The sequence below is a fragment of the Malaya genurostris genome, chromosome 2 (genome assembly GCF_030247185.1).
Source record: "Malaya genurostris strain Urasoe2022 chromosome 2, Malgen_1.1, whole genome shotgun sequence".
In the NCBI taxonomy this organism is placed as follows: domain Eukaryota; kingdom Metazoa; phylum Arthropoda; class Insecta; order Diptera; family Culicidae; genus Malaya; species Malaya genurostris.
The window spans coordinates 332,926,556-332,944,306 of record NC_080571.1 but is presented as its reverse complement, the minus strand read 5'-3'; the positions used below and the strand labels follow the sequence as shown (position 1 = coordinate 332,944,306).

The 17,751-nt window shown below is 40.3% G+C and overlaps 1 protein-coding gene across 6 annotated transcripts in view; it reads left to right on the top strand.

Moving 5' to 3' along the window:
• LOC131431632 (CUGBP Elav-like family member 2) overlaps nt 1–17,751 on the top strand; it is an 849,840-nt gene that overhangs the window by 781,112 nt on the left and 50,977 nt on the right. For all 6 annotated transcript variants that reach the window (XM_058597461.1, XM_058597459.1, XM_058597463.1 and 3 more), the window contains 2 exons: nt 9,004–9,307; nt 16,517–16,684. In XM_058597461.1, the coding sequence (XP_058453444.1) occupies nt 9,004–9,307; nt 16,517–16,684 (472 nt within the window). The remainder of the gene's footprint in view (nt 1–9,003; nt 9,308–16,516; nt 16,685–17,751) is intronic.

The following is a 17,751-nucleotide window of genomic DNA, read 5'->3' as shown; positions in this document are numbered from 1 at the left end:
CTTCTCGTAAATTTTGATTTTATCAAGGTGAAAATTCACCAATTCGGCCAGCTCGAAGAATTGCTGAAACGTTCACTCATTTTTAGATTTTTCTGGGTTTCTTGAAACTCACAAGGTTCAAAAATTTATAAAGAACTTTTTTTTTGTTTTTCTTCGAACAAATGATTTACAAATGTGGAATGTTGTTTTTTTATTAAACTCTCGCGAAATCTGCGCCATCGAATGACCTCAAGATGTTAAAACCTCTATAATTGAAACAAACAAAAAAAAAAAAATAATACGCGCCATCGCATCAAAATCTGAGCAGAAAATGCGCTAAAACCGCAAAATCGCGAAATCCGCGAAAACCGCAAAATCCGCGCGACCGTAACAACCCTGCTGTTGTAAATTAATCAGAACTCAGCTTTCAGAATGCACACCAGCCATAAATAAGCATTATCTATTGATAGCCGTATATTTTGTCAAAGTCGGTCCTAATTCAATCTCAAGTGCGATTGAAATGCCAATTAGCGATTATTTGCTGTCATGATGCGGCATTAGTATGTGCTTATTGGTTACCGGGGTAGCTTTCAAACGTGCCTAAACTTGCGAAAATCAGTTCAGTCATCTCCGAAAAAATTGATTGAATAGAATAAATCTGGTCGAGCTGTGTCTAATGGTATATAACACAAGGGGTCTCCGAGGTTCCGATCGTAAGTCGGGTTCCCCAGCAACATTACCGTTTTATGAAGAAAGGCAAAACGGTTCATCCGAAAATCATGTTTTTGCTACACTTTTAAATGTTAATCATGGAAAATTTATAAAAATTAGGGATCTTCGTTTCGAATTTGAATTGCTTTAAACCATTGTAATAAAATAAATTCCGAGGTTCTTTATTTTTCTTAAATAAGAGATGATTCTCATTCTCAGGCAATTGCAATCATTTCTGGCAGCTTCCATAATCATTGTCGTTCCCATTTTAGTTCTTCAATTTTCCATTTGAATTCTTGCCATCTGATTCAGTATGTTTTGATTTCTGATCCCGTTGAAACAATGAGCAGAAAAAAAACATGTTTGGCAAGCAATTCATTACTGCGTTTAAACAGTTTTTCCAATTTGCAAATTAGACTATTTAAGAGTTTGTTTTCCGATTAGTTTTTAATTAGTTGAATGAGGGGTAAAAAATAGTGATTCACAGTTTCATTCAATATTCTTCATGAAACATATTGACCAAACAAATTGAACATCATTTCCCCGAATAAACTCTCTTAACAAGTTGTAGCGATGTTTTCCTTCCTTATCGATAAGTTCATAAATATTTTCCGGTCGTCCGGTCCGGTAATGATTAAAACAAACATTTACCGATCGGAGGATAATAATATTTTCCCTTGTTAACAGCGATACCGAAACCTCCCGCAACCATTATCACTGTTAGTGCATAATCAATTTAAATCGAGTTTTCATTTCATTCCAATCCAGTATCCTCTCTCTTTCCCAGACTGCGTGGCATAATGGCAGTCACCGTGAAAAGCGTTTATGGCTTTAGATTGAATATTGTTGTTGTTGTTATTGTTATTGTTACTGTAGGTGCCCCGTTAGCGACGGTGATAATGGTTTTCGATGGCACACGGCATGCGAATGCGATGATTTTCACTGAACCAAAAAAAAAGAAAACCAAAACGGACGCGTCTCGGTGGCACTGGCAGAAGTAAAGCGATTTCTGTTATTTTTTATGAATATTTGTTGCTGTTACTCAACCTGGAAGAAGTGGAACCTGAACGATTTGTGTAAAATTTGTTATGATTATATTACGTATTGACTGGGCGTATTTTTGATTTTGCTACCGCAGACGCGAACCCGATTCAAATGGAACTTTCTCCCCACCGTAGCATGCAATCGCAAAAATATTCCCGGGAAACTGGTGAAAATGTAATTCTTACATTTATGAAAATTGAGTCATTAGTAGGAGGAAGGCTATCGAGACGTACGCTATGGATTCGTTTGGCGGATGAGGTTGGTTTGACGTGTGTTACAAGTGCAGTTTCTCTATGTCCCTCGAGAAACAATCAGTAGGCCAGTCGATCAATCGATCATCTCATCCTTTCGTTACAATGGTAATTAATATACACATTCCATGAATGGTTAAACGTTTGCGGTTATCTGGAAAATTGTTTAGTCGCCAGGTCTCATCAAATACCATCTCCGTTTCATGAATTAATTATTTCAAGCTTATAAAAAAAGAGGGTGGGTAATGTCAGAGACATAACTGGATGAAAAAGTTTTAATATATTTTAAACGAGTGGAACTTTTTTCAATTGGCGAAATTAACCTCGTGGAACCGGGAACGGAATTAGCTCCCCCGTTCCAACTCGTGCTACGACCCGTGCGCTAGTTTGTGAGGCCGAGACCATAGCCGTCCGAATTGTCATGTACGTCTAGGCCACAATAAACTGCAGTACAGCCCAGGCAGCAGACATCAACGGTATTCGATAAATTAGTGTAGCGGAATATAAATAATAGATGTGACATGTCCGGAACATTGAACTCAGTACAGTCTGCGACCTAACCACGGCATCAGCAGCTGTTGGATAAATAATTTAGGGGGTTCATAATTTAGCATGAGCCGAAGAGTTTGAATGCGGAAAAAATGAGATAAAAAAGGTTTAGAATTAACAATACTACGAACATGTTTTGAGATGCATGGTAAGTCAGTACTGTTTTTTCGCGACAGAGAATCATTTAAAAAACTAGTCACTGTCAATAAACCATCTTAATTATATTAAAGATAAGGGTCTTATCTCGAAACAGACATCCTTTGAATATATAAGTTTGTGAAAATCGATTCGGCCATCTAGAAGAAAAGCAATGTAGATCTTTTTGCAGTTATTGACCATTATTTCCAATACTTCCGAAACCTAATTTCGAGCACCGGAACAACCGAAGTTGGTTTGTATCACCAGCAACAAATAAGACCAACAAATTGAAACAGATTTGAACCTTGAAAAGTTTTCCCTCTTTTGCTTCGTCGCTTTAGGTAATAACAATAAAAATGAATATATATTCATGAAAATCGGCCAATTTGGGCAAAATTTTGGGCAGAAGGTGTTGGTCTGGCAAGCAATTTGTACCTATGATTTGCGATCGTCGATTTTCTTCACAAAGGGCAAGGTGTACGAGGAAGAATGTTTGAAGAAGTGAATGCTGCCACTGTACAGACAGCATAAGGATCCTCCTCTCTTCTGGCCGGATTTGGCTTCAGCCCTCTTCGCCAACTCCGTTCTACAGTTGTTGTCAAAAAATAATGTACAATTCGTGGAAAAGGACATCAACCCACCGAACTGCTCGGATCTTAGGCCAATTGAAAGGTATTGGACAGTTGTCAAGCGGCACTTTCGGAAGGAAGGTACAGTGTCCCAAAATATGCAGGAGTTCAAAAAAAAACTGGACAGTTACCACCAGAAATGTCACAAAAGTAACTGTGCAGAATTTAATGAAGAATGTCAAGTCCAAAGTGCGAGCGTTTCACAGAAACTAGGATTTTCTTCAATATAATCAGTGAAATGCATAAAAATGTTTTTTTTTACAATATATCGAAAACTGATGTCAAAATATGTTTTTTTTTCGCTTTTTTATTCAATAATCAATGTTGCTAACTACTTTTCGATACACTCCTTATAGGATTATAAGATCTTTAATTTGATCCTAAATTTGTGAAAACCGGTCCCTCTTTATCTGAGGAAAATAAATAAGAGATCAGCTTAGGTGTTGGTTTTCGTTCTATTTAAAACGTGTACGAAATTGAACAAAGCTCGCGTGTGTGCATTGTTTGTAAAAGCGTGTTGTGTTTTTTTCTTCCGTGCCAGCTCGTACCGGTGCGTACTGGTTTTGTATCGTTATTTTATATGGCGGTTGGAAAGCTTTGACACATTAATCGCCCTCTAATTGCGAAACCGGAAGTCAGATCCGGATGAAATTTCACAGTAGTGTTTGAGACAATATGAGCTTCAATTAAAATCAAGATTTGTGAAAATTGGACCTAGCATCGCTTAGAAATCACAGTGAGTTCTACTTTTGGAGTTTTTCGTCACTGCCTTCGGTGTTTCCGGAACAGGAAATGGGAAATTATCAGTGCTGATTCAAGTTTATATGCCCACAAATTAATAAGGAGTGTATCGAAAATAAGCTATCCACATACATTTGTGTTGTACGCATGTATTTGTGATGGGTTTTTATACTCAGATCACACCATGCTGTGCGTTTGGCTGTCAGCTTTCGTTTGTTTACTTGTTTGTGCGTTTGAAATTCTGCGTTTTAAAAATGTCGCGTATTGAAAAGAAAGTGAAAATTAAGGTTCTGGACACATGGCTAAGTGAGAAGGGTATTACTATGAAAAATTGGCGAAGCGGTTTGGAATTCATCATGCCTTAACACAACCATCATTAATAAGTTTGGAGAACACTATTCTTTGGATGAACTAACAGGAAGAGGCAGAAAACCCGGCTCTTCCAACCTGAAACTGGACAAGAAAATGGTATCTTTAATCATGAAGAACAAATCAATGTCAATACTTGATTTGGCAAAAAAGCAGGAACGAGTGTCGGAATGATCCAGCGAATCAAAAGGCGAAATCACCTGAAGACCTACAAGAAGCAGAAAATACAAAGTGTAGAACAGAAGAAGCGAGCAGCAACAAGGGCCCGGAAATTGTATTCGCGTCTTTTGCAGTGACCCATGCATGCATGCGTTTTAATGGACGATGAGACTTATGTAAAGGAGGATTCAAAACCCCTTCCAGGTCCACAATACTTTACTGTCGTCGTTGGGGAGGATGTGAGCGATGCGGACAGGTCGAAGAGAAATTCGGTCGAAAGGTACTGGTATGGCAAGCAATATGTTCCTGTGGTTTGAAGTCAATCATTTTTTACACTACCGGAACTATAAATGCAGAAATCTATCGATCTGAATCTGAATGGAGAGATTGCTGCCTTATATAAGAAGCATAGTACACCTCCACTGTTTTGGCCGGATTTTGCGTCGGCTCACTATGCCAAAACCACTGTCAATTGGCTTGCGGTAAAGGGTATAAATTTCGTTGAGAAAAATATCAATCCACCAAATTGCCCTCAGCTTCGACCCATCGAACGTTACTGGGCAATCGTGAAGAGGGTTTTCAAGAAGACTGGTAAGGCAGCTGGGAACATGCAGGAGTTAAAAAAAAAATTTGGGCTCAAGCGTCCAAAAAATGCGATGCAACACTTGTCCGGAACTTAATGAAGAGCGTTCAATCAAAAGTTTGAAAATTCGTGAAGGAATAACTTGGTTTTCATTATGCTAAAGATAAACCTCGTACAATAGAGAATCAATTTTTAGTTTGAATAAAATATCGTTTTTTATCATAATTTAAAAGAAAAATGTGTGGATAGCTTATTTTCGATACACTCCTTAAGTTCTGCAAACTAACGGAATTTGTCTGTCAATTTAATGGGATTTGTACTTATGTTTGCCATAGCTTTTGAAAAACTAACACATATAATTGAAAATTTTCCGCTTCTCGTACTCTAGCTCCCAAACCAAAAGTCGGATCCAGATGAAATGTTCTAAAAAAATTTTCAATAATTTTAAGATCTTTCTTTTGAATCTTTGTTTGTGAAAATCGGTCAAGCAATTTCTGACAAAATCGAGTGCATAAAGACTGTCCCAGAAAGTATGGACGCACTATGATTTCGCTGTAAATAATTCACAAGTGTTAGATATTCAAATTTTATTCGATATACTGATAATATTAGATTACAACAACAGAATATTATTCTCAACATTTGCTACTTAGCCATTGTAGACTAGCTGCCGCACCTTCTTGCGAACGTTCCTCATTAAATTCCGTACAGACTTCTTGGTGACAAGTTTTGACACTTTTTTCCAATCTTTTTCGAACTGTTGAATGGTTTCGCCTGCCGAGACATGTTTCCTAAGATTTGCCTTCGTTAATGCCCAAAATTACTTCATTGGTCGAAGTTGTGGGCAAATTGGTGGATTCATGTCTTTTGGGACGAAAATGACATTTTTGGTAGTATACCATTCTACCGTTGATTTCGAGTAGTGGAAAGAAGCAAGATCTGGCCAGCAGACAACAGGATCCTTGTGGCTTCGAATCATGGGTAGAAACCGTTCTTGTAAACATTCCTTGATGTTTATTTCGCTGTTCAATGAAGCAGTGGTGATGAAGGGTTTCGAAATCTTACCGCAGCTACAAATTGCTTGCCAGACTGTAGCTTTCTTACCAAATTTTTCGACTTCAATCGATGTCTCGGACTGGTTTAACACTTGCCCTTCTCGCACCGTATAATACTGTGGTCCCGGCAAGGATTTGTAATCGAGTTTCACGTAGGTTTCGTCGTGCATGATTATGCAGTTCAAATTTCCAGCAAGAATCGTATTGTACAGCTTTCGAAATCTCGGCCTGATCAATGCTTCTTGTTTCGAACTACGTTTTGGTCGTTTCTTCGAAGATTTAAACGTTCTTTAGTACGAAGAACATTTGACTTCGAAGTGCCCACTTTTTTGGCCACATCCCGAACTGATACCTCCTTCTTTTGCTCGAACGCCTTCAGCATACGTTTATCCAACTGAGGGTTAGCAGGACCTTTTTTAGACCCTTTTTCGGTTTATCCTCAAAGGTGTGATCCTCACCGAACTTCCTGATTGCATTTCGCACGGCTTTTTCACTTACTCCTTCCAATTTTGCTATCTTTCTTAGTGACAGTCCGCGTTCTGTGCACCATTTGTACACAATTTTTCGACGTTGTTCTGCTGAAAGTCGACGCATTTCGAAACAAACTAATGAAAACGAATAAACAACTGCACAAGTGGTTAGAGAAGAGTGTAAATAACAGAACGCAGCCATAAAAGTTGACAGATTCTGAACCATTGCGAAATGGCAGCGGTTTTTGGTTGCGTCCATACTTTCTGGGACAGCCGTTATTTTATACTTAATTTTCACATATTTCGCTATAACTCCGGAACCGAAAGTCGGATCAAAATGAAATTCTATAGAAGGTTATGGGACTATAAGAACTTTTTTTTGAATCTTAGTTTGTTAAAATCTGTTCAACCATCTCTGAAAAAAGTGAGTGCATATTTTTTACATACATACACACATAAACACACAAACATTTGCTCAGTTCGTCGCGCTAAATCGAATGGTAAGGAGTGTATCGAAAAGTAGTTAGCAACATTGATTAATGAATAAAAAAGCGAAAAAAACATATTTTGACATCAGTCTTCGATATATTGTAGAAAAATTACATTTTTATGCATTTCACTGATTATATTGAAGAAAATCCTAGTTTCTGTGAAACGATCGCACTTTGGACTTGACATTCTTCATTAAATTCTGCACAGTTACTTATGTGACTTTCCTGGTGGCAGCTGTCCAGTTTTTTTTTAACTCCTGCATGTTTTGGGACACTGTACCTTCCTTCCGAAAGTGCCGCTTGACAATTGCCCAATACCTTTCAATTGGCCGAAGATCCGAGCAGTTCGGTGGGTTCATGTCCGTTTCCACGAATTGTACATTATTTTTTGACAACCACTGTAGATCGGAGTTGGCGTAGTGGGCTGAAGCCAAATCCGGCCAGAAGAGAGAAAGAGCCTTATGCTTTCTGTACAGTGGCAGCATTCTCTTCTTCAAACATTCTTCCTCGTACACCTGGGCGTTAATTGTGCCCTTCATAAAGAAAATCGACGACCGCAAACCACAGGTACCAATTGCTTGCCAGACCAACACCTTCTACCCAAACTTTTCCATCGCCACCTTGGTGTCAGCGTCGTCCAGGTCCTGGTACACCGATTTCGTATAATATTGCGGTCCGGGCAGCGCTCGAGAGTCTTTCTTGGCGTAGGTTTCGTCGTCGATCAGGATGCATTCGTCTTTATTCTGTAGAATCCGGTTATATTGTTTTCACGCTTTTGTTTTGGCCTGAACTTGCTGTACCAGGGACTTTTTCGGCACCTTCTGTTTCTTGTACGTTTTCAGGGAGTTCCAAACTTTGATACGTTGAATCATCCCGATACTGGTGTTGAACTGGATTTTTCCAGATGTACTCAACCACTTTTAAGTACCGGCCGGGCTGGCTGGGACCCGTTTTCCTACCGGATCGGGGCAAATCCTTCATGGAAAGGGTCTTACCGAACTTCTCGATAGTATTTTTGACACTGGTGTGGTGCACTTTCACCCGTTTTGCAATTTCGTTGTACGTGACACCACTTTCTGAGCACCAAGTGTGCAGAATTTTCTTTCGCGTTTCCGGAATAATTCGACTCATCATTGAAACGTTTGAATGTTGCTAACTACTTATCGATACACTCCTTATATGACATTCGGCCCTCCGAGCCTCGGTTAAAAAGTCGGTTTTCACAGTGATTGTGTAGCCTTTTTATATGGTTTTCCAGGGAAGCAAGCGTCCATTTTAGGGGGATTGTGGTTCCTAATGGATTTAATTTCTTTGTTGATTTATCTTATTTAGTTATACCAAAAAATTATACTTATCCAATCCATTCAACTATAAGAATTTTTGATACATTTTTTCCAAGCCGTAATCCTCCCAGAACGGTTCAACAAATTATTTCCCGGAAGACGAATACAAATCCCTCAACTCTACCGCAATAAAGAGTAGCATTGCCAAGTGAGAAGTTAGTTGTCACTGTTTTCCCCTACTCGGTCAGAAGGCACCCAAGCCTGACAGTTAATGGGAGGAAGTTTTACCATTAAATGTTCCCCTGGAAAGTTTTTATTACTTTTCGTTGAGTTTTAGTGGCACAAAAATAAACAATCTGTGGGAAGCTACTACCGTGAAATTAGCACACATATTTATTGGTTGAGGCGCGTCAAAATCATCGATTTCTATCGTGGTCTTGGGTATGTCGTACATAACCAGTATCAATATTAGTCGCTTGGTTTTCATATCTTTCCTTCCTTCACCAAAATACTGACCTTGACTTTCTCTTTTTCTCCTTTCGCTCCCACAGTCGCTACACCAGAGCAAAACGATGGAAGGTTGTTCGGCTCCGCTGGTGGTTAAGTTTGCCGACACCCAAAAGGACAAGGACGCCAAGAGGATGCAACAGATGCAGTCGAATCTGTGGAACATTGCCGGCATCAATCAACCGATCACGCAATCGGTGACACCCCTGACGGCACCGGCTACCGGCCACCATCCGAACCCACCGCAACAGCAAACACCGTTCCTAGCGGCCGACGCAATCTCACCGGCCTCCCTGACGCTCCTGCAGCAACTCCAGGCGGTGGCCCAGCAGCAACAGTTTCTGCAAGGTAAGTTGATCTAGCTAAATCACTCACCTGAATTCAAATCAAATCAAAGACACAGAACCAACCGTTTTTTTTTTTTCAATTGTGAGTACAAAGCGTTTCCATCACAATGGGGGGAAAATCGTTCCTAAAAATATTTCACTTCAACTAATTAATATGGCAATCTAGCCGTTTTGACAAGCGATTTTACCTTTGCAAATTGACAGGAAAATGGGGACGCACGGTGACTAACTCGACAACAACCAGCCAACAATGGCTCCAAGGCGAGTTTCCTTCGAACTCATTCTCTAATCGAATCCAGCCAATCAGTTTAGAAGGGTTCACATTAGCAAACCCACATCCGACCGACCACCAAACAAACCCCGCACCTCACAGTGAAACGCTATCGATTTTCTTAAAGCTAATCGTCGTCGGGGTTCGGAAAGCAGTTTGTATACTAACTTGCAGCGACTGCTACCGGTTGTTATCTGGAATTCTAATCACCTTTTCGTGATTCAATTAAAGTGACCCCGTCGTCGTCATCGTCGTCGTCGCCGGGTTGGTAGAACTATCCGATGTGGGTCGAACCGAGAACCGAACCACCACCGCGGGCTAACGTTTGTTGTATTGACCATGTACCGTCTTCAAACCACACGGGGGCTGTTGCCTCCATACCTCAACGGTTGCCCCAACTGCCCGGCATGAATCGCCCATTTAACCGTGTCCCTTCGGCATCAGCAATGGAATTTTCGATATCAGATCGGTGGCGGTGAATTTTTTCCATTTTTTTTGTTCGTACTATTTCAGAATCAAAAGTTTCGTTGAATGGAACCGATTGTGCTGATTGTACCCAGTCCTGAGGCATGTAAACTGAAATTAGTTTTTTCTCTCTCCTTAATCACCTCTGCATCGCCACTAGCAGAAGTTAGGGATTATTGAGAAGAGAGAGTAAATTAGATCAAAAGAGTTAACTTTTTTGGGTTTATTTGATAGTGGTTTTTATCTTTCTCACGTGGACTCTGGGAGCAATTAATTCTAGGATAGACTTTCCCTAGAAAATCGTAGATATCAAATATCAAACATTAGTCGACTATTTTCTTTACTCTTTGTTCGTTAGCTTCAACGGACATTTCTTTCCACCTGTATTTGCGATCCTGATCGGTGTCAGCTGTCACGACATCACTGAAATGTATGTAGTGGCAACTAGCCAAATCTTCCCAATTACTTTTGCTGGACCTTTGTGTGCTGTGATGCATGATAAATTGCTATTCCACTTTTGACACTCGTAGACACTTTCATTCAATACGAAATCCTGAGTTTTTTGCCCGCAGTTGCCAAAAGGTTTGACAAATCAGGAATTTGTTTTGTCACCCATCAGTATGCTCCCTGAGTACCTGGTGAGAATCACCCTTCATTTAAATTTTAAGCATTCGGTTCTGTTTCAGTCTCTGGTTTGTGCGTTGTCTCACATTTGGCATTAGGCACTCTTTAGAAGAACTGTGACATTTTAAACCTAAAAGTGCAATAGTGCAATATTTTGTTTTGGTTTCTATTGCATTCGCCAATCAATAGGATGAATAAAAATCCATTGAGATGAAATTAGGAACAGAATAGTAATTATATCAGAAGTGTTTTTAGCTGTTTTTTGAATATTAGTTTAGTTAACATGAACTGTGAATCAACTCTCACTGTGGAGAGCAAGGCGCAGAATATGAAAAAAATATAGCGATTTTTGGGGGCCAAATCAGGTTGTTAAGGTAACGTCATTGCAAATGAGATGTAATAGGGAGCCGATACCTTATATGGATTGTTTTTTACACCGGCTTTCATTTGTTTTCTTTCCGATCAACTAAACTCTCTGACTTTTCTGTGCGTGTTACGAAATCTAACCCAGATTGGCTGAGAGGCGAGTCATTAAATCGAAACCAATGTTGCAAAAATAGTCAAATCATCTTTTTTTTTAGAATTAAAAATATTCTTCATTGAAGGTGTTTTCTACATGACAAACTTCTCGCCAACTCGACCATCAGCATTTTTTTTTAGATTTGAATGAATTTTTTTGGACATGTGGCCTTTGTCACAAAAAGCCACTTTGAATAATTAGTTTTTCCCAAAATTGATCTAGACTGTCTTTTGAAAAGGACCAAACATTTTTAAACATTTTCAAATATCAGGTGTACAACTTTACTTCCGCCGTTTTCCAATAGGTGGCTGTACCGGCTGAGGCTGGTCAAAATAAATAGATGATAATGCCTTTAAAGTGAGTGTGTACAGTGCCTAACGAATTGCCATCGCCGTTTCAGTGACAGTTGGTCTTGTTTTCGTATTATTCACGCTCGAAAATGTCTGTTTATGTGCGCAATTCTCGCCATTTGCGGGAAGATTTACTTTTCTGCTACAGTTCGAAAAAAAAAATGCAACTGAAGCGCATCGAATGCTTTCAAAACTTACGGCGATGCTGCTCTAAGTAGAAGAACGTGTCGGGAGTGGTTTCAACATTTTGAAAATGGTGATTTCGATGTCGAAGGCAAACATGGTGGTGGAAAATAAAAAAAAAACTTCAAAGATGCACAACTAGAAGCATTGCTTGATGAAGATTCGTGCCAAATCCAAGAAGAGCTTGCCGAATCGTTGGGAGTGCAGTCAGCAAGCCATTTCAAAACGTCCCAAGGCCCTGGGCATGATTCAGAACGAAGGAAACTGGGTGCCGTACGAGTTGAAACCGAGGGACATCGAGCGCTGTCTATTTGTATGTGAGCAACTGCTTCAAAGACAAAATCGTAAGGGGTTTTTACATCGAATCGTAATCGGTGATGAAAAGTGAGTTCGATACGATAATCCTAAACGCAGAAAATCATGGGGAAAGCCCGGGCATGCTACTTCGTCGAAGGCAAAACCGAATATTCACGGCGCCAAGGTTATGATTTGTATTTAGTGGGATCAGCTCGGTGTGATTTACTACGAGCTTTTAAAACCGGGTGAAACCATCACAGGAGATCGCTACCGAACGCAGCTGATGCGCCTTAATTGCGCGCTAAAATAAAAGCGGCCTCACGTCGCAAAAGTGGTCAAAAAGTACCTGGAAACGCTGAAATGAGAAGTCTTGCCCCACCCGCCGTATTCCCCAGATGTCGCCCCTTCTGACTTCCACCTATTCCGTTCGATGGCACCCTTTCCATGAAGGATTTTACCCGATCCGGTAGGAAAACGGGTCCCAGACAGCCCGGCCGGGACTTCAAAGTGGTTGAGTACATCAGGAAAAACCCATCGGCGTCGACGCGGGATTTGGCCAAGCAGTTCAACACCAGCATCGGGATGATTCAACGGATCAAAGTTCGGAACTCCCTGAAAACGTACAAGAAACAGAAGGTGCCGAAAAAGTCCCTGGTACAGCAAGTTCAGGCCAAAACAAGAGCGCGGAAACTGTATAGCCGGATTCTACAGAATAAAGACGGATGCATCCTGATCGACGACGAAACCTACGCCAAGGAAGACTCTCGAGCGCTTCCCGGACCGCAATATTATATGAAATCGGTGTACCAGGACCTGGACGACGCTGACACCACGGAGGCGATAGAAAAGTTTGGGCAGAAGGTGTTGGTCTGTCTAGCAATTTGTACCTGTGGTTTGCGGTCGTCGATTTTCTTCACGAAAGGCACAATTAACGCCAAGGTGTACGAGGAAGAATGTTTGAATAAGAAGAGAATGCTGCCACTGTACAGAAAGCATAAGGCTCCTCCTCTCTTCTGGCCGGATTTGGCTTCAGCCCACTACGCCAACTCCGTTCTACAGTGGTTGTCAAAAAAAAAGTTTTTTAGTGAAAATAAAGAAAAAAGTCCTACACTGAGAAAAATGTTTTTGAAAATTTTATATCGATATAAAAAAAAAAGTTTTGATTTTGATCAAATTTTGTTTGATGATAGGTGATTATGTTCCCTACCTACCATTCGTACATTAGGGAAAACAGAGCTTCTAGTGAAAACTATTTCTGAATTTTTTATCCATTTTCTTTTTATTGAATACTAAACTAAAACAAAGACATCATATTAACAAGATATCAGGCTTTCACATTAATTTTTTGCAAGCATGACGCCCTCAGACGAGTCCGCATCGAATCTTGTTACCAATAAGTAATAGAAATGTCAAATTCGAGCGCGCGAAAATAGAAGCACTGCGCACCTATACAATTGACATGATATGTTCCATGTGATGTCTTGAGATGGCGTTACTAAACTGATGATTGACTTCGCTCCAAGCTGATAGGGTCTGACTAGAATGAAACTCATCTAAGATTCCAATGAAACTCAATTTGTGAGAAAATTACACCGAACACTCTATTGCTGGCTGCCCTATACTAGTAAAAAGTATCAGTGCAGGATAAAAAATTTTTGTGAGAATTTTTTTTCTCTTAAAAATGCTCATCTTGCAACAGATAGAAGGTTGACAGGGAACATAAATTTAATTCAAATAAAGAATGGTATTTTTTGTAATTTGACTTAAAAATTCATGATCGATTTTTTCAGCGTAATTCAAAAGGTATTTTTTTGCAGGATTTGTCATTTTTCGACTATGTATTTTAGCAAAAAAAAATGGAGAAAAAGTACGGGTGTGTAATGTCAGAGACTTAACAGGATGTCGTGAATACGAATAAAACTGACACTCTTTCTTTATACTTTCGAATATTAATTAGTTGATCGATTGTGTGAATTGTGCTAGCTTTCCTCTTTTTCACTACTAGAACTTGAAACGATACTCCTAAACTAAAGTACAGATTAGTTACATTAAACATTCTGACACACAATTAAATATTACAAAATAACCAGTATAGTTCTTTATGATAAAATAATGGTAGTTCTGAAAGGAACCTTTCATTAATGGCTTCTAAGTCGATGCTATTGCATTTTATATAGCAAATCAGCAGAAAGTTCTACTACAAACTACAAGTGGTTGAAAAATGGGCCGTATACAGTATAGTGAAAAAAATTTCTCATAATTCTTTTGGTATACAATTATTGTTCTAAGCAGAAATATACAGAGTTTTGATGACAATTATTTCGTTTCGGATTTAAATATTTCAGTGAAAAAAAATATTAAAATGCTGTACGAAATAAATTTCTGGCATTCAGAAGGACCAAATTGTGTAAATCTCTAAGATAATAAACACTGTTGCGAAAATTGAAAACTGGCTCTGTGACCTGAGCGTTTGAGGCTTTACACCACTCAAAAGGTCTACTTTCATTGCCGACTGCTCCTCCTGACGACCGAAGTCCAAATGAGACTTTCACGCTTTATACTTGGTTTGTTCTTACTAATGTTGGTGGGAGAACCTCACCTTGACGTCCAGTTTCGTCTGTAGCAATAAGAGAAATGAACAGTTTTTATTCAAAGATTTCCATTTCTATTTGTTCAGTAGATTCTGATATGTGCCTGACTACCTCAAAACCGTCGTCCGGAGGCGAAAAAGGCAAGCAAGCGATGAATTTTCCTCATTATTTTCAAAAGTTTCAAAAAGCTTTGCTTTTCAATTATTTTCAGGGTTTTCTCACGCTGTTGAAAATTTAATCACGAATTCCTGATCATATTACCGATAGCTTGTAGAAAAAAATATGTTGTTGGGTTAAGTACATCAAAAGATATTCGTGGTAAAGTTCTGCCCATTCTCATCCGATGTTTCGACTGCTGATTTTAGTCGTTATCGTAGTGTTCATCGTCTAGAAAGGTAATGTGACAGTTTATTTTTTTTTTATAATTATAAGTTAATCATAAAAGTTCTGTTTTTTCGCGGATTATGATGAAATATTTCTGCACCAATCAGTGCTCGTCGTCATGGGTCATCGAAACCAAAGTAAAATTCGGTATTTTATTCAATCAAAACAACTTCTATAAGGCAACAGTAGCCTAAACCGCGTTACAACAATGTCCTAATCCGGACTTCTCGCAATCGGCATCTACTTTGCATCAATTAAACTTTCCTCGGCTGGCAAAAAACAACTCGCCGAGATTAGGCAAACAATTTGTTCTGCTTGTCACAGAATAGCATTCAACCGTGTGGCCGCCGTCTTCTAATCGTCCAATGGTTGATCCGCGTAATCCGGGGCTACCAAACTGCGGAACAAATTGCCCTTTGGAAACAAAAAAGCCATTACTCACCACCACGCTATTAATTGCATAAGTTGCTCGGCCAAAGTTTGCCTCCACCACCACCGGGTCCAGGGAAAGGGAAAAGGCATCATCCCGTCCCAAAGTTGTCGCTCCGGTTGGCGTTGGTTTTGCCGCCCTTTTCTTCCAGTGAGAGAGAAAGGCCCCTAAGGACGAGAGGTGGGGGTCTGAATGGGAATTAAGAATGATTTACTACCATTATAAACCGTCCGTCAGGGCTGATTTTTTCGCATTCCCTTGATGGCTTGTTCGGGTGGCTAATGCCAGCAGAGACATCTCACGCCGTCCCACAACTACCATCATCATCATCATCATCATCATCATCATCATTCGTACGCACACGTGTCGGTTCGGACTTAGGACAGCAGTAATATACGACCAAGAAAAGTCCGACCAGCAACTTCTCGCTCGGTGGTGACAAATTACCCATCGGTCAATCGTTTGCGGGCTAACTCGTAAATACTGTTTGTGTGTGTGTGTGTGTGTGTGTATGTGCGTCCTTGCGGCGAGCGATGGAAACGACGCTATCCGACGTTTGCACAGACCGCTCTGGGGAACCGCAAAGCTTGAAGCCTTTTCTTGTCCCTTCGCTCGAATGCGTACGGGACAACTTTTCGGGATCGTTTGATCCTTTTTTCCCGGCCATATGCACCAGCGGGTGACAGGCTCTCATATACATGTGTATACTAGCTTACTTCTTAGGATCGAAACTTTTCAATAATCTGATTTTCCCATTAATCGTTCGCTTGGAAAGCTTGTCAAAATCGCATAAAATCAGAAGTTCGAAATCCGTGCATACGACCCGGTACGGACAACGTCGTTTAAGCTGATGAAGATGAATGGACGAGGAAGAAACGGACCAAACAGCAGCTTACACGTCACGCTTTTACAGCGACAATGGCCATCATCAACAATGACGCCTTTCAGTACACCTCCAACAAGTCCGCAAAGGATCACAATAGACACTCACACTCACTCGCGCCTAACCCTCCTCATCGACAAGTCATTTATCTAATTTATCTAATGTATTTACGCCAACCGAGCTTGCTTACATATATTCATTGTCCATTGCAGGTCTCGGTGCTCAGACTGACACAACGACGGCAGCAGCCGCAGCCGGACTGTTGAGTCCACTGTCGATGCAGAACCTGGTAACGCTGGCGGCCATGACGCAGCCCTCGCTCCAGGCAGCCGCCGCCCAGACGCCCAGCGCGGCCATCACCAACGCAGCGACCTCATTGTGTAAGTAGAATACGTATCTAAACGCGCTAGCCGCACACATCCGGTGGAAGTCTTGCTCCTCGGTACAAACACTAACCATCTCGCGGGTAAATTCCGGTTGTTTTGATCTGCTCTTTGTCGGTTGCTGGTGGTTTCTCTAGGTTGGGGGTGGGTGACGCGAAGTATGGGGATTTATGTCCACTTGATTGGCTGACACGCGGAGGCTTTCGTGTCCGGGGTATCGACTTGTTGCTTCCGGGACTCAATCAGAATGACGGCATTGAGTACGGTTCATCGTTTCGGAGTCATTTCAAAGTCATTGCAACAACACTCCCAATCGTAGCTATAATTATTTTACGCTTCGTCTTCGTCTAGCAGTTTGAAATGATTTGCAAATACAACTTAATAATTCTACTCAAATCATAAAGAAAAAATCCTATAAAACCTACTTTTGTTTCAATTTTCCCTCGAATTTTGAACAGATAGGTTAATAACAATAATAATATTTTACCTTACGTTTCATCTTCGACGCGTGAGTGCTGAGCAGTTCAAACTAAACTTCTAGTGCACTTGTTAATGTTCAATCTGAATCATCACTAGACAAATTGCGCTTCGGCATAATCAACGAAAATGTTTTTCAAATTAGAATCATACTCTACGTCTGCCAAGTTGATTCAAATTGAACTACTACGGTACGCTAGTAATTGGAGTATAATTACTTTGCACTAACGGGTGACAGAGGATGAAAGGTGGAGCTAACACCCACCAATTGCTTTTTTACTGTGGACAGCCCATTTTAAAAACGTCATCTTAGTTTTAGAGAACGAAGCATTTTTACTACTGTTCAAATTAACTTCGTTACGTTTGTGTTTGTTGTCGGAGACCGGGACTAGACCGGACGCGGGGTTAAATCAGACAGCCTAAATATCTAATAAGCCAGAAATTATTTCTATCCATGGATTGGTTTTGTAAACGCGCTTTCATATGACAGACAAACGTCAGATAGCTGAATGACGCTAAGTCAATTCAGTTTGACGTCAATGCACAGTGGTCCGAAACGGGAAATAAGCGTGACAAAAATATTTTCA